The sequence below is a fragment of the Solanum pennellii genome, chromosome 1 (genome assembly GCF_001406875.1).
Source record: "Solanum pennellii chromosome 1, SPENNV200".
Taxonomy (NCBI): Eukaryota; Viridiplantae; Streptophyta; class Magnoliopsida; order Solanales; family Solanaceae; genus Solanum; species Solanum pennellii.
Genome location: NC_028637.1, coordinates 97,240,186 through 97,261,462, shown reverse-complemented (window position 1 = coordinate 97,261,462; position 21,277 = coordinate 97,240,186). Strand labels below are relative to the sequence as shown.

General features: G+C 32.1%; 4 protein-coding genes across 7 annotated transcripts; 2 read left to right on the top strand and 2 right to left on the bottom strand.

Moving 5' to 3' along the window:
• The first annotated feature begins 5,920 nt into the window (after positions 1-5,920).
• On the top strand, positions 5,921-6,322 carry LOC107032006 (RING-H2 finger protein ATL20-like). The gene has a single exon (XM_015233558.2). The coding sequence runs from the start codon at positions 5,921-5,923 to the stop codon at positions 6,320-6,322; it is 402 nt and encodes a 133-aa protein (XP_015089044.1).
• A 1,795-nt stretch (positions 6,323-8,117) lies between these two features.
• On the top strand, positions 8,118-9,565 carry LOC107007837 (putative RING-H2 finger protein ATL21A). Its single transcript, XM_015206638.2, has 2 exons — positions 8,118-8,653; positions 9,124-9,565. The coding sequence occupies exons 1-2, from the start codon at positions 8,176-8,178 to the stop codon at positions 9,537-9,539; spliced, it is 894 nt and encodes a 297-aa protein (XP_015062124.1). The 5' UTR covers positions 8,118-8,175; the 3' UTR covers positions 9,540-9,565.
• A 173-nt stretch (positions 9,566-9,738) lies between these two features.
• LOC107007836 (F-box protein At5g51380-like) lies at positions 9,739-14,190 on the bottom strand. Of its 4 annotated transcripts, XM_027916556.1 has the most exons (4): positions 12,688-14,190; positions 11,433-12,047; positions 10,183-10,839; positions 9,739-10,093 (listed from the first exon to the last, which is right to left on the bottom strand). In XM_027916556.1, exons 1-2 carry the CDS (start codon positions 13,923-13,925, stop codon positions 11,780-11,782), a joined length of 1,506 nt encoding a protein of 501 aa, XP_027772357.1. In that variant the 5' UTR covers positions 13,926-14,190; the 3' UTR covers positions 9,739-10,093; positions 10,183-10,839; positions 11,433-11,779. The 4 variants fall into 4 exon arrangements, with proteins under 4 accessions (XP_027772357.1, XP_015062123.1, XP_015062122.1 ...); XM_015206637.2 differs by having other exon boundaries at positions 9,739-10,850; XM_015206636.2 differs by having other exon boundaries at positions 9,739-10,839.
• Positions 14,191-14,962: 772 nt separating this feature from the next.
• LOC107007865 (replication stress response regulator SDE2) lies at positions 14,963-19,067 on the bottom strand. Its single transcript, XM_015206679.2, has 3 exons — positions 18,230-19,067; positions 16,566-17,148; positions 14,963-15,305 (listed from the first exon to the last, which is right to left on the bottom strand). Exons 1-3 carry the CDS (start codon positions 18,952-18,954, stop codon positions 15,159-15,161), a joined length of 1,455 nt encoding a protein of 484 aa, XP_015062165.1. The 5' UTR covers positions 18,955-19,067; the 3' UTR covers positions 14,963-15,158.
• Between the last annotated feature and the right edge of the window lie 2,210 nt (positions 19,068-21,277).

Sequence of the window (21,277 nt, the reverse complement as noted above, 5' to 3'; positions counted from 1 at the left end):
TTTTTATTTTCCTTGTATACTTAACTTATAATTTTAATATTTGTTATGTTTTATGCATTTCTTGTGAGATGATAAAATTAAAAAGTCCAGAGTTAAATGTACTACTTAATTTGTTTCAATTTGTGAGGTAATCTTATATTTAAGAGTCAAACAATTTAATTTTAATTGCAAAATCAGTAAGACACTTTGAATTTTTTTTATATAAATATACATATTTGAAACTCTAAAAAATATTATAAGTCAGATATTGATAATTTAAGGTACAAAAAGATATAAAGGAACTCATTTTTTTTTTTAAAAAATATTGAATTTTGAAATTTAAAAAGTATTATATATATATTAAGATGAAGAGAATAACAAATCGCCGGAAAGCATGTATGAATTTGCTTTGTAAAACACTATCGTCAACCCTCAATAGTAACTCCTAGTTCTTTGCTTGACAGACTTACTAGAAGTTTGCAATTTTAGTATATATATATTTGTTAAAACTATATTTTTATTCTATATTAGTTTTCATAACATGCGTTGCATGTTTATTTTAAACTATTTAATATAAATTGGGAAAAGGGTCTGATATACCCCTCAATTTTGTCATTTAGAGCTGATATACCCCTTGTTATGAAAGTGGCTCATATATACCCCTATTTGTAAACAAATGGCTCATATATACCCCTACCTGTAAACAAATGGCTCACATATTCCCTTTTCCTCTAACGGAAATGAAAAATATAATAATTTTAATCTAAATTTTTATTATTTTTTTCTAAAAAAATATAATCCCATATGAGTAAATTTAATCCTCATCAAACATATTTTTTTTTTATTTTTTTTGGTTTCTATGACTAATTTATAATTATTATTTTGATAATCAAATTTATTTATGTTTCACTAATATTCTTCTAAAACTTATTGTAGATGATCAAATTTTTTCTTCGAATATGAAATTAAATTACAATACACACACAAAAAAATAGTTTAATTTTTTATTCTTTAAACTAAGGAATGAAAGAAAAAAATAAAATAAGAATAAGAAATTCAAATAATTATAATAAAAGAAGTCAAAAAATAATTTATGTATGAAAAAAATTAAAATATACCTTGAACTTTGATAGAAGAATCATATATACCCCTAAATAATTTTTTTAAAAAAATTAGAAGTAATAAATATAAATTTAAAACTAATTTTTTGACTTCCGTTAAATGAAGGGTATATGTGAGCCATTTTGTAATGGCAGGGGTATATGTGAGCCGTTTGTATAACGGTAAGGGCATATATGAGCCACTTTTATAACGAAGGGTATATCAGCTCCAAATGACAAAGTTGAGGGGTATATCAGACCCTTTTCCCATATAAATTTTGTATTATAACTAATAATTACGGTTAGAAGTCATAAATATTTTTTGATTTAAGCAAATGAGTATCTAAAAAGTAAAAAAAAAAAAAGGAAATAAGAAGTACCTGAAACAGATACTAATTTATGAAATAATGAACTAATTATAAATGCATGCATAGTCATTTAACATATCTGTCAAATATTTCAAATTATTCATTTAAAACACAGATAATTTGACATATGATAAAATATCTAATATATCATAGACAATTTTTAGTTTCGTTTGAAAATAAGAAATATAATATTGTACATGTTCTATGCCAATAATTATATAAAGTCTAAATAATTAACATATATTTAATTATTTAGACACAAATCTCTTTATATAAATAGTGAACATATTTAACTTAAAAGGAATAAGAGGAGAATACATTATAAAGAACATTTAAAACTAATATGAAAATCACTTACAAATGGTCATCGCTATAATCACTTTACATAATATAGTACAAACATTTATTATTTTGTTATGATTCGTATAACGTGATAAAAAAAATATTATTCCTTTCAAATATTCTTTACAATTAATCAATCAATTAATCATAGTTTCTTCGGTCCGAATACAAAATAATGCTATTGCCCTTAATAATTCTGCAAAGATTGATGACAACTTTTCTTCAACAGTCTATGACTATGATAAGAAAGGAAATCAAAAAAGAAGAAAGATATGATATACCAAAAATGAGAAAATGAATCTTAATTTATAAGAGAGAATTGACATATTAACATACTTTAGTAAGAAGATCAGATGAATTTTAGGTGAGGAGAGATGAAAGGAAAAAATAAAGAGACCTATCAGTTTCCTAATTAATTATGTAACCTTTAGTCTTCACCTTTAATTCATTGAACAATATTATTAAAAGAGTCTTTTTGTCTTCTTGATAATGATTGTTTCTGACAATTTAATATTAATTCACTATCAACATAAATAAAATTGTAACCGAAAGAATTTGAAAAATTTGATATTGCTTAATGTGTAATTCTCCCTTATAGTAACTAAAATTTACTATTTAATATTCAATCAACAATTTATTAGATGATTAATAGTATTTATATCTGATATACGGACAATATGTAATCTAATTTTTGTCTAATATTCCTTCCACTTTTATTATTATTATTATTATTATTATTATTATTATTATTATTATTATTATTATTATATGATATGATGAAGATTAAATTAAATATACATATTTATAGATGATAAATATTACTATTAAATTAGATATTTTAATTAGAAATTAATCTAAAGAAGTACAAAAGTTATTAATATTTTTATTAAAATGATACAATTTAATATTTAAATTAACTAATTAAATGTTAAATAATTAATCAAATTTCAGTTTAGTACAAGGTCAAAATGGTAATTTAACTTTTTACTTTAGAGCTTCCCACTTATAATAATATATTAATAATAATTAATTATTATTATTATTATATGATACATGATGATATGATGATTCTATTTGGCATAAAAAAATAATATTATCCATTTCAATTTATGTTATTTGATTTGGATTCTGAGAGTTTAATTAACTATTTTTGTTTGTTTGTAAAATTTGTTATTGCACTTTTAACTATTTTGAAATAATATTTACAGATTTACAATTAGTATTATACGTCTCATAAAAATAAAAAAAGTATTATACGTCACAAAAGTATTTTAAAAATTCATAATAAAAAATAACATATTTTAATTCTCCAAATAGTAAACAGCTAGGTCGTCACAGAGATTGAAACAAAGAGATTAGTAGATAAAATCTTAAATAACTTGGACATGTGTTATGGTCTTAAATTAAAATATAATAAAATATCCATTATTTTATAATTTTTGTGATTTTAAACCTGTCACGTGAAAAATTATAATTGAAAAATTATCAAAAAGGGAAAATCTATTTTTTTTAAAATAGTTTAAAAAAGTAAGTTCAACAAAATTAAATAAAGATCAGCACATATTAAATGATTACTTTTTCTTTTGGCATAATACATATATTGGACCCTAAAACTTAGTTTTAAATTTTAGCTATGACCTTGAACTTTTATAATGCACAAACATGCACATTAAGTATCCAACTTTTAAATAAATAAACACATGAGTTTTATATGGCAAAATACACGTAGGACACTACATAGGACAAAAAATGACATGTAGGATGGACATGTAGGACGTTTATGTCTATTTGTTCAACTTTATACAAGTTTAAGTGTCTAATTGTACAAATCCAAAATTGAAGGGCATATATGTAATTTAAAGCTAAGTTAAAGGGCATATTTATATATAAATACGTCAAAGTTTGGTGATGAAGCTTATTACTCAAGTTCAACTGATGAAACTTTCTTGTCCGTGTAACTGAGGACGACAAATATTAGTAGAAATATTAGTAGAATTTAGTTTTTTATTTCTCAAGTTGTGATTTTGGAAGTTTAAAGTGATATTTAGATATGCAATTTATTTGAAAAAAAAATTAAATTTTTGTGTGTGAAAGTCTCAAAAAACATAAAATGAGGGTTGAGCCAATTTTTGAAAATTTAAAAGTATTTGAAAATTAAAATTTTAAAATTAAATCAAATATCATCATCATCAAACAGATATTTTTAAACCCATTTGAACCAAAATTTATGATCAAATAATAATAATTAAGAATTAAGAACGTAACCTTTTCATCAATCGAAATAGCCGATTGCTTACATTAAACAATCGAGTTTTATTGAAGGGCTTTTGGAGATGCGCACCGGTCCATCGGAATTATTTTTTTTTTAATTAGTCAAAATTACTAATTGTCCATTTTAACCTTCCGTACCTTTGATTAGTATTTATACGGTTACCAACTATGATTATTGAAGCAAATTATTTATTGGTTTATATTATACTCTCTCCATTTCATATTAATTAAATTTTGAGGTATTCCATACTTTTTTTTAAAAAGTAAATTAAAATATAAATTAAGCATAATTTTTCATTTTTACTCCTATTAAGTATTTCAAATTTATTAAAGTTATCACATTGAATATCCAGATGAAGGGTAAAATTGGAAAAATATTTTAAAAATAATTTTGAATATTAAATAATTAAGTTAATTTAAAAAATAAAAAAATATCTCAGAAACTTAATTAATATGGAATGGTGGAGTAATACAGAGAGATCCTTATTATGATTTTGGATATTAGATAAACATACACGCTTTCTTAAATTAATTGTAATCTACGAACAAACTAATTTTCCATTATGTGTTGGTTAAAATTTCTTTATTCTTTTTTAAAATTCTGTGTTTCGATACCTATTTTTCATCATGCTAATTTACTGTAGCTAAATTGTTCAATCAAATTATAAGAAAAAAATGGAAAGAGGCAGACGAATTAGTTCAACAAAGAAAATCGTTATTAATTTGTAATGTAGGAAAACATTACGGAGTCCGAAGCCTAAAGGGTATAAAATATTAATCAAAATTTTAAAACGGTATATAAAATTTTATATTAACAAAAACGGCAAAATTGTTGGAACAACAACAATTTCCTCCACTAGAAAAAGTAAAATCACTGCTACTGCAGCGATTTTGCAAAATGTGATTTTTTTTAAAAAAAAATTCAAATCGCTACCTAGGCAGCGATTTGAATATTTTTTAATTTTTAAAAATGGAAATCGCTACCTAGTCTGCGATTTTCTAAAAGAATTTTTTTTTTAAAAAAAATGAAAATCGCTGCCTAGGCGGCGATTTTCTAATTTTTTTTTTTTAAAAAAATGGAAATCGCTGCATAGGTAGCTATTTTCATTTTTTTAAAAAAAAAAATTCACATTTTGCAAAATTGCTGCAGTAGCAGCGATTTTGCTTTTTCTGGTGGAGGAAATCGCTGTTGTTCCAGCGATTTTGCTGTTTTCGTTAATATAAATTTTATATACTGTTTTGGAATTTTTGTTAATATTTTATACCCTTTAGGTTCCGGACTCAAACATTATGGGTATGTTGTTTGGATATATTAGTCTTTGTCCATTTGGATTAACTTATTTTTAGGTGCTTTTGATTTTTAAATGGTTTTTAAGTTTTAGAAATGCCTGGAAAGGTTAAGTGTTTTTAAGCATCAACTTTTAGGTCAAAAAGTTTAAAATAAGTCGAAAGTCAAAATTATGGTATCATCTATTTACAACTTTTAATTTTTGACTTTTTTATAAGTTCATCCAAACAAATCTCCAAAGTGTGACTTATGAAACTTATTTTTTCTGTTCTTTAAAAAAAGAAATTTAGAATATTTTTATTACATGCCACACACCCTAAATAAAAATGTGCCAGGGATATAATCGACTCCTCCATTACGCATCATACAAGAATAAAAAAGATTCAATTGGATCATATTAATTATAATAACGTCACACATCATTAACAAAAAAGAATTATCAACTAGTACATAATAATACGTATACAGAGTTGACTTTAAAATAATACATTTCATAATAAATTAACAAAATTCATTAGAATCTAATATATATATAAGCAGTCTGCATTTAGTTGATTCCAGATTCCAGAATCATGGCAAATCGTCACTTGATCATTTTCGTCCTAATCGTTACCATATGTTTTGTTATCCCATCCACCTTTTTAGTAATCTGTATAGCTTTTCGCTTCCGCGTTGCAGGCATTCACCGCCAATATCCAGAAAATGGCGGTGAATCAGCCGCGGAAGCAGGGGCTAGTCGTGTGGTTGGTCTTGATGAGTCTACGATTCAATCGTACAGAAAAATTGTTGTCGATAAAAACGAATCGAGTTGCCCGATATGCCTGGCGGAGTACAATGCTGGAGAGATAGCAAAGTGTATGCCGGGGTGTCAACATTGCTTCCATATTGATTGTGTTGATAAGTGGTTGAAGTTGAATACTACTTGTCCTGTTTGTCGAAAGTGTCTCCTTTTCTCTAAATTGCCTAATTTGTAGCTTGATGTTTATAAAGATTTCCTTTTGCTATAAAATCATGTCCACCTATTGTCTTTTATTTTTTCAGGTAGAGGGAATCGAACTCTTACGAACAAATTGAAAGTTCATATAACTAACCAACTGAGTTGCTATGATTTCTCATGTCCATATATTGTCATAATTTGACTTGTAAACAAATTTGGACTGGATTGGATCGGTGAGATTTGAAAGCTTTTTTATCCTCTTACAAATTGATTATACTCTCTCCGCTTCGAAAAGAATGATCTTCTTTCCTTTTTAGTCTATTTAAAAAGGAATAATCTCTTCGTTTTTTTGTAACATTTTAATTTTAGCTTTTCACTTGACATGTTTAAGGTCAAAAGATCAAAGAGCAATTTTGTACATTTAACCTAATTTTAATTTAGGACCACGAGATTCAAAAATTTTCTTTATATTCTTAAACTTCTTGCCAAATCAAACCAGGTCATTCTTTGTGAAACGGGTTAAGTAATTTTCAAAAAAGGGATTATTGTCCCAAACATAGGAGTAAGTAATGTTAATTATAAAGTTTTTTGACCAAGTTGTGACGAGTGACACTCTTGATTCTACCATTGATCATAGACAATAGAGGCTACCAGAATTAGTGTAGTTATTGACTTTTTCTCCAATGTAGTTGTGATCCATATAAAGGATCTTTTGTTTTTGATTCCTTATTCCACCCTTTCCCCCTTCTTTCTCCTGGTTTCGTCGAATGATTAATAATTTTATTATTTTAGATAATAATAATAATAACAATAATAATAAAAGTCATAATAATAATAATAATAATAATAATAATAATAGATAAAAACAACACTATCAAAAGCAAGTCTTATTGATAGATGTCGATTCTTGAGACTTCCAACCATTCATATTAGTTTTCGTTTCTTCAACTCTAATCAAATGTTCATATTTGTTCTCAAGGTGTATTAGTGTTGTGGAAAAATCAAATAAGTCTACAAGATATATTAATTACCATTGACTTGCTCTATATGAAAAGTGGTCATGTTGTTTCTCAACCCTCTTGACTTAGATTTAATCATTTCTATTTGTGGTGCAGGGAAGGAAAAAAGATATAACGGTCAATTAATTAATGATAATAGTTTAATTATCGTTAAATATATATTTTAGAGGTTTTTAGCTTCTTTGTAATTAATGCATTAAAATTCGTAGAGATATTGAATCTAATGATAATTAATTAATGCTGGTAAAAACTTAAGTGTATATTTATTACCTCTAAAAACAATTTTTATCGTAGTGTCATACTGAAATTAAGTCACGCTTTTAAATAATAAATTGCCGAAATTTTTGTCCTCTACTACAAAATGATGATATGCTTGCTGCTTGCATTTTTATTTTTATTTTTTGTTAGCTTGATACTTAATTTATAGCTAAAGAGGCAAAGCATTTTAATTATGCTTTGCACGTACGTTCTTCTTTCCCCACTTTCTCAGTCCATAAAAGGGCTATATGGAAGCAATTATTATATGAAAAAGAAAAGTATATCTTATTTGAAGATACAAAGCTTACAAATCGTAATATAAAAAAGAAATGGACTCTTTATGAGTACAAGATTTTGTTGTTTTCCAGTCTATATAGTTTGTGTTAGTATTTTAGGGCTTGACAGAGAGAGGAAAGTTAATTACATAATTTATCACATAAATGTAAAATAAACTTTGTCCAAGTCTTTGTGTCTTGTTTTGCTTGAGAAGACCAAACATATATAAATATGACAATAAAAGAGATATATACTATTTTAAATTAATTGATCATTAGTGTCTGGTGAACAACCTTAAAAAAAAAATTTCCAAACAAAAAAGTCAAGATCTCCAGAAATGAGACCTATGAGCATTATGAGTCTCTTCTTCTTTCTTTTTTCTCATCATTGTGTCCTTAGTAATACTCAAAATTTCTCTTCAAACATTTCCATTTGTGGGAATCTCACCATACAATACCCTTTCAAATTACAATCTCAAAATACTCAACAAAATCCAAACTATAATAACTTTCCCCTAAGATGTACTGATCAAGGCAATACACTACTCACTATTCCATTTTCAGGAGATTTTCTTGTACAAGAAATCAACTATTCCACTAAAGAGATAAAACTCCAAAATCCTTATAATTTTCTACCAAGAAAGCTTCTACATTTAAACCTTTTTTCTTCTCCGTTTTCGACTTCTTCGCAGAATTACACCTTCTCCTTGTTATCTCATTTTCATGGAGATGTTCGACTAACATGGGATGTTCATCTTGAAAGTAACAAGACAAGCACAGAAGCCAGCAATTCCAATGCTCCAACTCCAAAAACAGGTGAATTTTGTGGATTTTTTCTCTGTCTTATCGCTAATGATTGTTTATTGAGTGAATCAGTAAAAATATTGTGGCAACACAACTTGCTAATCGATGCTCACGAGTCATTTGTACAATTTTAGAGGTATATCTGATTCACTTTCATAACGAGGATATATATAAAGTTGAGGGTATATTATACCCTTTTTCCTTTGTATAAATTTACCTTACCTTGGAAAATGATCAGATTTTGATATGCGGGCCTTGTGTAGCTATCACACCTACGCATTTGCGATATTACGTATACGAAATGTGAATTAGACGGGAGTCCTAAGGTTATAAAAGTCTAACGTTTGTGCTTCACTCTTTTATTTTTTATTTTCCACACACACATAGAAATAATTTTATATACTAGTAGTTGATATTGAATTATATTATATAGCTAATTATTGATTTTACAACATATATGATTAAGTTGTTTGAATTGACAGGTGGGACTGCACGTAAAGAAATAATCTTGATATTTTTCGTGGGTGTGTCCCTCATTTTACCATCGGTCCTCTGTTTAATCTGTGTTTCATGCCGAGCTTTTCTCGAACTAAACCACCGCCGCCAAGTGGCTACTGCCACAGCATCTATGGCGAGCTCAGCACCAATGCCAATGATTGTGATAGAAGGGCTTGATGAATCCACGATTCAGTCCTATCCCAAAGTGGTTCTTGGTGAAAGCAGGCGAATTTCGGGAATAAACGTTATGATTTGCGCAATATGCTTGGGTGAGTACAGTGCAGGAGAAACACTCAGATGCATACCTGAATGTGAACATTGCTTCCATGTTGAATGTGTTGATAAGTGGTTGAAGATGAATAGCAGTTGCCCTATTTGCAGAAATTCTCTTCATTCATGATCTTCTCCAGGTGCAAATAGATTATACCTGTTTAGAATTATTGTATAAATCTTAACATGATTGTGTATATAACTAAAGACGATCAGAAGGGAACTGTAAGTTCTCAAGATTCTTGGTTTGGTTCATTTCAAAAACCATTACTTGTTGGATTCCGTTTAGAAAAGATGAATCAAGCAAATCATGGTGATACAACATCAAATTCAGAAATATCAGAACCAAATAAACATTAGTTTATTACTCTAAAAAGTGAATTGCTGCTGTTTGTCCTTGTAAGTAGTCGAATTTATTGAAACATACATACGCATATCTACATCGTAAGTCAAATAGAGAATAAGCTGACACTTAAAACATGAAGCTACAATTACAACTAGCTACAATAGCAAAACAAACGTGCACAGAATTACTTCTTAGCAAGCAACTTCTTTGGAAGCATCTCCAAAGGTGTGGTTGAGAGCAAGAAAAGCCTGGCTGCACGTTCTTGTAGAGTGCCTCCACATTTCAACCCACGCACTTGAAGTTCTAACTTTAACCTCTCCATGGCGATGACCTAAGGGCTAACACAATCCAATCAAAGTACATATAGTTAGGAATTATTGGTGACAAACACTACTGCATTTACCAATGAACAGTAACACAAGCTTACTGGAGACGAGGAAAACGTAGAGACCAGACAACAATATCAATGCCAAAATCATAGTATATAGTCCCAATTTAAAGGCATAGCGCATATATCAAAGTATTCATGTCAAACTTCCATACTGTTATCTGAGTCAAATAGTACAAACTTAGCAGTGGCAGATGAACCAAGCAATGCCCGAAGGCCACAGTTCCAACAAGAACGGAAGACCAATAAACAGAAGAGACACATCCTTTCCCCCCTAAAACACGATTTTAACTCGCAGTAACGACACATAGGTACCACTTGATTGTGTGGAAAGGAAAACCAAGTACCAGAATGTTAATTTTTTTTCTTCTGAGAATTGGTAAATCAAGTACCAGAAAGATAATTATCAACACTTTTTGATGCATTTAGTAAAAAAATAAAGATGATGGAAATGCACTTAAAAACTTCACCCAGAAAAGATTTTCTCCAAGGTCCTGCACAAATGTAAGGGAAAAAAAGGGTTTTGTTCTCATTTATACTCCAATTTCTTTCAAACAACGAATACTAGAGAAATACTTCCCTGCTTTCTATTTTTTTTATTTTACTGCAATTCTCTCAAGAATCATTTTCCAGCAACTTTGTTAACATCCCATTGAAGCCATAAAGGAGTTTTTACCAGTCACTGAAGCAATATCACTGAATCAACACTAAAAACACAAATTAGAAAAGCAGCAGTGCCATCCATCAGCATTCAGCTATGCAAAGTAACAGAAGAAAATAACAAATTAAACTTGGACATTAGCTAAACAATGATTTAAAAAAAGTATGGGCCATGACAGATGAGGTGTTTCTTAACCCTCTCAAGGATTTCAATGTCAACAATTTATGTTTATCTGGAGTGCAGCCAGCAGGATATAGAAGTGTTGGGACACTCTTACTTAGCCACTAGGGGCACACACCCCCAAAAGTTATTTATAAACTGCTATTGATCTCACAGAGAAGGCCATGTAAGCAAGTAACAATCACCGAATTGCAGTCATTGGCAACTTTTGAGCTATCCAGAACAGAAAGGGGCACGCGCAGGGGGTGGAGTGGGGCTGGGGGTTATAACAAGTTGTAGAATTAGCCAAACAAAAAAGTTGAAGCACTGTAGTTTTCAATTTGAATAACAAGAAGTTGAGAACAAATGGTTACAGCAAGCAGAGAAAGGCTTTAATGATACGTATTGAACAACACATATATACTAAGCAATGGAAATCAACTATACTAATATCAGAGATTATGCATACCTCCAGTTCCACCACTGAATTAAATTCTTGGAAATCAAAGTTTTTTCGAAGTCTGAATCCTTTGAGACTGCATCTTCCCGAGGAACTGGTATAGGTCTTAAATTATTACTGGGTTCAGCAATATTGCTTTCTTTCACACCGGAGCTCGCTTCCACAACAATTGGCTCAGAAGTACCAGAAGCTTCTTTTTCTGTTTGAGTACTTTCAATTGCAGATGCAATATCAGTACCAACAGTAGAGGCAACAACACTCTACCCAATATTTTCTGGACTGTCTGGAACGAGTGAAGACAGACTTTCACCTTCATGGTGAAATGCATTTACATTGACATCTTTACCAGTTCACACTTACTTCCTCCGCAATGATCTACCACCTTTCTGCCCAATACCAGTCCCTTCAAGACCTGATGATAGAAAAGATCGAGAATCTGGCCTCCACTTTAGCTCTTTGAGAACAGAAAATAAAGTTGCTAGTTCTGGCGTTATTTCACTATCCTTTATATTGTTACATGAGACTACCTTAAGCCTTTCAAGCTCTTTCCATGACTGAACTACCGAATCTAATCCTTCCGTCGTGAGCAATGAGCATCCTTCCAAAGAGAGATTTCTCAAGCTCCTAGAAAAGAAAAAAGTTCCCATTAATCTTGGAAGTGTCACCACATTTATTATGTTATCATTCTACTGTAGAGAAAAGCAGTCAAATTATTAAATATTAGATACTGTAGAAAGAAATTTTAGGTGTCAAACTGATTTTGGAACACTTTGTGCATTTAATGATGATAATTTATCTACCTCTCTGACCCCACCAAGGGTCTACCGAAAGCAGCCTCTCAACCTTCTCAAGGTAGGGTTAAGGTATGCGTACACTCTACCCTCCCTGATCCCATTTGTGATATTACATTGGGTTTGTTGTTGTAATTTATCTCATCACTACATTGTTAGTTACCTCCTTTTTCTCTGAGATTTATAACACAGAATTTTAATAAGCAAATGACTATAGAAGTCTCTTCTGATGTTTGGTTACAAATCCTTTTAAAGAAATGCACCTATTTTCTATGTTTGCAAACAGATAATTTCTCGCCAAAAAAGTTGGTCATTCAATTGCTAAAGATGAAAATTTCCCTATCCATTCAGCAAGTTTTCCATTTCTACATGCACTCATTAACAATATAATACATCAATTTTGAATTTATCAGATTCTGTTTAAGTTAGAAATGCATATACAATACATAAATAGAATAAATATGTGTTCGTACCGACAAACACTTGCAGCAGCAAATATAGTGTTGTCTAATCCCCAACAGTCCCCAAAGACAAGCTCTCGGACAGTCCCACAAACCAGAAACAATGCTCTCACACCTTGCTTATCCCGTAATTGACACTGATGTAAATGTAGCTCATTGAGAGTATAACAAGAACCCAAGTGCTCATCAGGGCCAGGACATGAATCTAGAACCTTACAATACTGAAGCTTCAAAGTTTTCAAGTTGCTGCAAAATGACAAAGCAGACAACCACCCACCATCCATCCTATGATCACAAAGTATCAATTCCTCAAGCATCTGACAGCACTGCCCAATTGCTTTGATCCCATCATAACTTCCCTCACATCCGACCAGCTCAAGCTTCAGTAAACGTGGACACCCTTGAGCTAAAATTGTCAATCCTATATCTGAAACCATGGAATTATATAATCCATCAATACAACCAACCAATTTCAGTATCTGCAAATTCCTACAGCCAAATAATCCCTTCAATGCAAAGTCATCAGAGAAATGCAATTCCAACTCCTGCAAAGTTTCACACTTTTCACCCAAATAACCGAGCCCCTCTACACTCGCATTTATCAATACTATTCTTCTTAAATTAGCACAACCCTCAACTAAAACCTTAACCCCTCCATCAACCACCTCTTGTCCCAAAAACCCCTCTTTCCCAACAAACCCTCCATGAATAGAGTTCGAATCCAAATGCACCGAAACGAGCCTATGACTCATCACAATTCCCGAATTCCTCCGGGATTTCACACATGCTCGAACTAGGTCAATGTCAATTAAACCCGGAAATCTATAACTAAGCCTTCCAGATTCCAAAAATTCCCAATCTAACAGCTTAATAGACCTAACCAACTTCCCACTAAGCTTACACCAACGCTTACAAACCAATGAATTAGAAATATGCTGGTGTTCCGGAAGCTTCGAAAGCACATTCAACAGCAACTTATCAGAAAGTACGGCGGTATAATCTGGTCCAGAACTAAAACGGGTCGGCTCCCCGTCTTCTTGGGTTAGGGATTGGATATCAGATTCGGGCTCAGACGGTGGAGTAGTGGAATTAGAAACCGATTGAGCTCGCATTTGAAGCACCAATTGCTTCAACGCCTGAGCATCCTTGTTATTCCATATATCCGACAAGCTCGACCGCCGTTTCTTCTTCGCCGCCGCCGCCGCCGATTTCGCCTTAGGGTTAGGGTTTTCTTCAGGTGACGTAGGCATTTCTCGCACAGTCAATGTTGAGAATGCGAGTCCGGGTTAAAGTTACAAAGACGGGAATCTTTACCTCGAGTTCCGCACCACCTCTCCAACATCGCCAAGCTATAGCTCACTTTCTCTCTCTACAACTTCACCATTTTTAGGGTTTTTGAAGTCACGAATCTTTATATATACAGAAAGCTGTATGTATAGTTCCGCAGAAAAATTCTTTAGAAGTTGAAGAAAGGAATACAGTTCTCAACAGATGAGATTTGTGGGGCGGGGCGCACAATCTTTCTATTTGTGTGTATAATTTTTTTGTTTTTTTGCACCGAGGTGGTTCAACCAATGCGATAGTGCCACGTAGAGAGATAGCTGGGCTTAGGAAACCGTGGCTTTGTTTAATTCGTTGGTGGCGGAGGGAGCACAAGTTGTTGTTCTTTATGTACAACACATGGACATTGATTGCTTTTATAGAAAATATAAATCAGGAAAATAATTTTGGAATCTTTTGCTGAGGGACCCCTTTGTTTTCCTATTATTAGCAAAGTTCTTCCGCTAAAGAAGGAAAAAAGTACATTAAGGCCCATGAACTAAAAAGTGGAATGATCATTGCTAATCATATGGATAATCAATCAAAAGATAATAATTATGCAGTTTTGCTCCAAATCAAAGTTTGCATTTAAACCTTCTAATTTTCTTCCAAGAAAGCTTCTACATTTAAACCCTTTTTTCTTCTCCGTTTTCGACTTCTTCGCAGAATTATACATCTCAATTTCATGGAATTGGACAAGCAGAGAAACCGGCAATTACGATGTTCCAACTCCAAATTAGTTCAAAACATTTTCTCTAATTTATGTTTCTATTTTAATTTTCACTTCTAAACGAACCGATACACTATGAGGAAAAAGCTCTAAAATGGAAAAACGTGAATGTGTGTAACGAAAGGCAATCAAAGGAAAAACATGTCTGTGTGTAACGAAAGGTAATCAAACACCATTACTTGCTACATTCCGTTTAGAAAAGATGCACCAAGCAAGTCATAGTGATACAACAACAAATTCAGAAATATCGGAACCAAATGAACATTAGTCACCTTTTATTACTCTAAAAAGGTGAATTACTGCTGTTCGTCCTTGGAAGTTGTTGAAATATATAGAAAAATGCACACGCATATTTACATAGCAAGTCAAATACACTTGAAACATGAGGTTACAATTACAACCAGCTACAATAGCAAAACAAACGAGCACAAAATTACTTCTTAGCAACCAACTTCTTTGGAAGCATCTCCAAAGGTGTGGTTTTGAGTAAGAAAAGCCTGGCTGCACGTTCTTGCAGGGTGCCTCCACACTTCAACCCACGCACTTGAAGTTCTGACTTTAACCTCTCCATGCCGAGTACCTAACACAACCATATCAAAAATACATTTAGTTAGGAATTATTGGTAACAAACACTACTGCATTCACCAATGAACAGTAACACAAGCTTACGAGTGATGAGGAAAACATAGAGACCATACAACAATCAATTCAAAAATCAGAGTATAAAGTCCCAATTAAAATAGCATATATATATAAAAAAAAAATATTCATGTCAAACTTCCATATTGTTATCTGAGACAGAGAGTAGATTTAGAGCGGTGGCAGATGAACCGAGCAATGCACTAAGGCCAGAGCTCCAACAAGAAGGGAAGACCAATAAACAGAAGACCACAACCTTATTACCCCTAAAACACGAACTTACTCGCAGCAAGGACACGTAGCCCGTTGGTACCATTTGATTGTGTGGAGAAGGAAAACCAAGTACCAGAAAGTAAATTATTCACACTTTTTGATGCATTTAGTAAAAAATAAAGTTGTTGGACCCAGGAAAGATTTCCTCCAAGTACTGCAAATGTAAGGAAAAGAAATGGTCTTGTTCTCATTTAAACTCCAATTCTTTTCAAACAAAGAATACTAGAGAATGACTTCCCTGCCTTTTTTTTATTTTTATTTTACTGCAATTTTCTTCAGAATCATTTTCCAGCAACTTTGTTAACATTTCATTGAAGCCATAAAGAGGTTTTATACTAGTCATTGAAGCGATATCACTGAATCGACATTAAAACACAAATTAGAAAAGCAGCAGTGTCATCCGCTATGCAAAGTAACAGAAGAAAAATAACAAATTAAAACTCAGACAGTAGCTAAAAGATGATTAAAAAAGTATGGAACATGACAGATGAGGTGTTTATTAACCCTCTTAAGGATTTCACTGTAAACAGGTAGTGCAGCCTGCAGGATATAGAAGTGTTGGGACTCTCCTACTTAGCCACTAGCCCACACACACACACACACCAAAAAGAATTATTTATTAACTGCTATTGATCTCACAGGGAAGGCCATGTAAACAAGTAACAATCATGAGCAACTTTTGAGCTATCCACAACTGAAAGGGCCACACGCAGGGGGGTGGGTGAAGTGGGGTGGGGCGGCGGGTTATAGTAAGTTGTAAATTAGCCAAAGAGAAAAGGTGAAGCATTGTAATCTTAATTTTGATTACCAACCAGTTGAGAACAAATTGTTACAGCAAGCAGAGGAAGGCTTTAATGATACATATTGAACAACACAGATGTAGTAAGCAATGGAAATCAACTATACTATATGAGAGATGATGCATACCTCCAGTTCCGCTGCTGAACTAAACTGCTCAAAATTCAAAGGTTTTTCTAACTCTGAATCCTTTGAGAGTGCATCTTCCTGAGGTTCTGATATAGAGCTTAGATTATTACTGGGTTCTGCAGCATTGTTTTCTTTCACACCAGAGCTCCCCTCCACAACAATTGGCTCAGAAGCACCAGAAGCTTCTTTTTCTGTGTGAATACTTTCAATCGCAGATGCAATATCAGTGCCAACACTAGAGGCAACAACACTCTGCCCAGTATTTTCTGGACTGTCTGGAGTGAGTGAGGACAGACTTTCACTTTCATGGTGAACTGCATTTACATTGACATCTTTACCAGGTTCAAGATTCGTCAGAAGAAGAGTATCCTTTTCTTCCTCGGAGCCACTCTCAGATGCACCACCATCAACTTTTCTGCCAGTTACAGAATCCAAACTTCCCTCTGCTTCTCCATTGGAGTCTGAATTGCCCCCATTATCTATGACGATGGATTTCTCTTTCTCTTCCTCTTCTTCATCACTGTCATCATCATCATCATCTAGATCCTCGCTATCACTATCGCCCATTATCCTCTTACCCTTCCTACCAAAAATCACAAACTGTAAGTTATAATTCCTTTTTTATAAGATAATAAGTTCATTGAACAAATGAGAAATTCAACATATAGATTATGTACAAAAACTGTGCAAAAAGTGGAGAATCATCAAAGAAAAAACATAATTTCTACTACGTGCATTCAATCATTTAATCATTCAAAAGTTTATAAGGTTTTCTATCAGGCAGGTAACAAGTACAGTTATGAGTGTTTAATATAATTTACAAGGCTAGGGCAGATTTGAACCTGAGAAACACATCATGGCTCTCCTACCATTTCGTTGACCAATAGGTCTCCCCCTTTGGATTGTTTAATATATATAATAAAAACAAAACAGTGACACTCCACCACTTTATTTTTACAGCAAATTGATTAGGTAAATAGTGGTCGAGCGAAATTGGAGATGGAAAAGTCACAAACCCATTCTAACTAAGGATTCTTATGATCCAACTACAGGAGAACCAACATCCTGTATCAAGTAAGTAAATAAATAATTATATAAAAAGAGAGAATCAGGAAAACCAGGTACGGAGAACTTCCCCTCCTTTCTGTCCAACTACTTGGTCTTAAGAATGCTGATAATGGATCATTTCCCATAACCGTCCCTGATTGCTCAACATCTGAGCAGAGTGTTCCACTCGTTAACCAAGGTTCTATGGTTGCCGAATGTATATTTTGAGGCAATCCAAAAAGAGAGGAACCTACTATACAAGAGTATCGCCTATCAAAACTACTTGATTTTGGAAAATACAAAGCATGGAGTCAAAGCACTCACATTAAACTGAAATCTATCACTCCCTAAAAAGAACAGAGATGACATTCAATTGTTCCACCCAAGATATGGCTTCCAAAAAGGAACTCAATTCAACATAAAACAACAGCAGACCTAAACCACAAACTAGTCGAGTCACCCACAAATCCTCAATGATCATTCATCATTCCAATACTAATCCTCAATAGTCATTCCTCATTACAATACTAAAAATTGAGGCTTTTCAAAACAAATTAGTTGTTCTTAAACAAAAAGGGGCAAAAAGAATGCAAAAATAAAAAGGTGACAGTTCTTACCATATCTTGAGCTTTTTGGACTCTGATTCATTGAGCTCAACCCCCTTCCTTTTAGATGACACGAATCCCTTGAGGGACTCCCTAACTGACCTATCCACTTCCTCCATACACTTAGCAGAATCCTCCCTATACTTCTGCACATACTTATCCGTGTTACTTCCAGTAGCACCCTGTTTACCTTTCTTCGCAGCTTCCTTTGCATTCTTCTTAAGAAACTCATCCGCCATCTTCTCCAATTTCCTCTCTTCTGCTTCTGCTCTCCACTCTTCCAGCTTCTTTTCCGCATTCACATGCCTCAACCTTCTACCACTCATATCCCTACACGCGTCAAAATTATTCGTCTTCTTCTGCCCTGCCTTGGTTGCCGCTCCTCTTAGCAATGAACCGAAGCCTCCTTTACCACCCCTTAGCCGAAGCAACAAATTCACCACAACCGGAAAATTTCCCTTCTCCGGAGACAAATTTGTGAGATTTTCCGGCGACCCGTTATTTCGGTTGTCGGGCAACCCGTTTGTGAGATATAGGGTTTGGTGGTCATGAAGAGGGTAGAACGAATTGAAAGGCAGTAGAAGCTGAAGGTGAGAAGGAATTGAAGTTAGGCTCTGTATTTTGTGCTTTAGGGTTAGGGCGGAGATGGATGGGGTAGTGAAATTTAGGGCTTTGTGCTTTCCGTCAAGGAATTTGACGAGAACTTGATGAATCACTAATCCTTCCGTCATCTCCATTGCCGGTTGATTGATGCCGGTCGATTGATTTTGGTAGTGTCGCGCTTCTTTGCCGGCGATTGAGATTTGGGGGAAAGAGAAATCTAATTATGGTACGTTTTTGAACTATATATAAAGAGAGCTTGAATTCTAATTTATTTAGGAAAAGAAAAAAAGGAGTACCTTAAACCCGGTCAGTTCTTGTTTCTTGAACCGGGCCGGTTCTTGCCAAAACTTAAATTCATCCGATTGGGTTGATGACTGACACTAGCGTTTTTATACAAACCATTCAAGAATCAAGATGAAAAGAACTTGCACCATAATATATGTCATTTTATAAAAATTATACAAAAAATATTATATTTTATTTATTATATTTTTATTGATTAATTAGTTTATTTTGGAAATATATTTATTTTAATTAACTATGAAAATCTACAACTAATTAATTTTATTAGGAGTAATTCATTTATTAATTATCTACTTTATTTGTTCATTTATTGTATTTATTCTATAGAATATGATTTGAAAAAAAATATCAACAATTACGGGACGGAGCTAGTATTTTAGTTATCAATTCTGACAAAAATTATATTATATTGTATTATATGTTTCAAATTTCAAATAAAATGTAAATAACGTTTGATTACTGAATTTATTATTTTATTATTATTAAATGATAGAGTGCTAAATATATTTATTTATTATATTTTTTAAAGATATTAATCCATTGTTAATAATTGAAGATATAATATGATAAAGAAAACTATTCTTTTTTAATTTGTAATAAATGACAAATAGATATACAAATCAAATTTAAAATATTTGATAAGTAAATTCACAAATGAATTTTTTTTAACTAGTTAACAATTTTGCATAATTGCAAGTATTAATGGTAGTTGAGTACAGATTTGGCTTCCCTTCATCATCTCTTTTCATCGTTTCGTCAAGTGCACCTATAGATGAGAGACATAAGTCTTATTAAAATTTAATCTTGATCTTTAAACTTTAAATAAGACATATGTCTCTCATCTAGAGGTGCACTTGACGAAATAAAGGAAAGGCGTAATGGAGGAAAGTTGGATACGTCTAGTACCATTCACGTAAAAAATTGATCTGAAAAAGTCAATGATGATGGAAAATATCAAAACTTGAATTCATCGGATCGCGCTGATGGATAAAAATAATGTTCTTATAAAATTCACAATGAAAAGAACTATTTAAGAATGATCAATTCCGACAAATGTTATTTTGTATTAATTTCAAAAGTGTTTCTAATAAAATTTAAACAATGAACGGTATGCTTTATAAGTCTCATTAAGAATTGGATTAACTTTTGATCTTCAAGCATTTTTTTATACTGTTCTTTTGCTCTACCAATGCAAACACAAGAACAAGTGACCAAAGTATTAAGCTCCCTGAGTTGATCCCAAATCCTTACAGGAAACAACATTATTTGGTCCTTCCTTAACTAATAGTGTTTAGCTCCCTCCACAGCTGAAAAAAACTTGTTCCATCAGCCAGGTCATACCTCTCCTCCAGTTTTCACATTTTTGTTGCAGTATTTGAGTACATAGCACTTTCTGCAATTTATGTACTCAAAGAGTTGAGTAACAAGGATATTACTATGTTATTACAATGAGCTAAGAGAGTGAATCTTTCTTTGGTGTTGTGAGAGTATCATTAATGAAACCCAATTTGTTTTTGGCTAATAAGGAGATGAGAATTCATCTCTTTTAGTTTTCATAATTGGATCCATTAAAAGCAGTGCTAATAAAAGTCATACCTAGAAATCATTAAAGGCAAGAAATATGGATGTGAGATATCGATCTTCTCTGTATTATATTTTGTGGTTTGACTTGTATTTTAAATTTGTTTCAAATTTGGAAAAAAAAAATTTGAATATATAAGAAATTATTGAACTACTGCTCTGATACCATATTGAAAAACGAAAGTAAAAATATGAAAAATTATCACTATGTTTATTTATGTATTATGTACAATATTTATAGACGAAGAAAATGTCAAACAACATTGCCAACTCAGGGCAAAATGTTCTTTTTATCCTAACAAACTCTAATAACTTCTAATTTTACAAAATAGAAATACCATTATACCCTAACTAATGTTCTTCTAGAACCATCACACTTGACTGATTGGTGATTCTCACACGTATCCTTCTTTTTGCCGAAGTCCTAATGTGATCACTGAAATTTTTATCAAGTGACACCATTTTCTCTGATTGAATTTTATATTGTCGAAGTCTGAGACTTATTTTCGGCAACGTCAATTTTAACAAATATTATCTTGTATATGTTTCAAAAGTGTTTCAAACAAAATACAA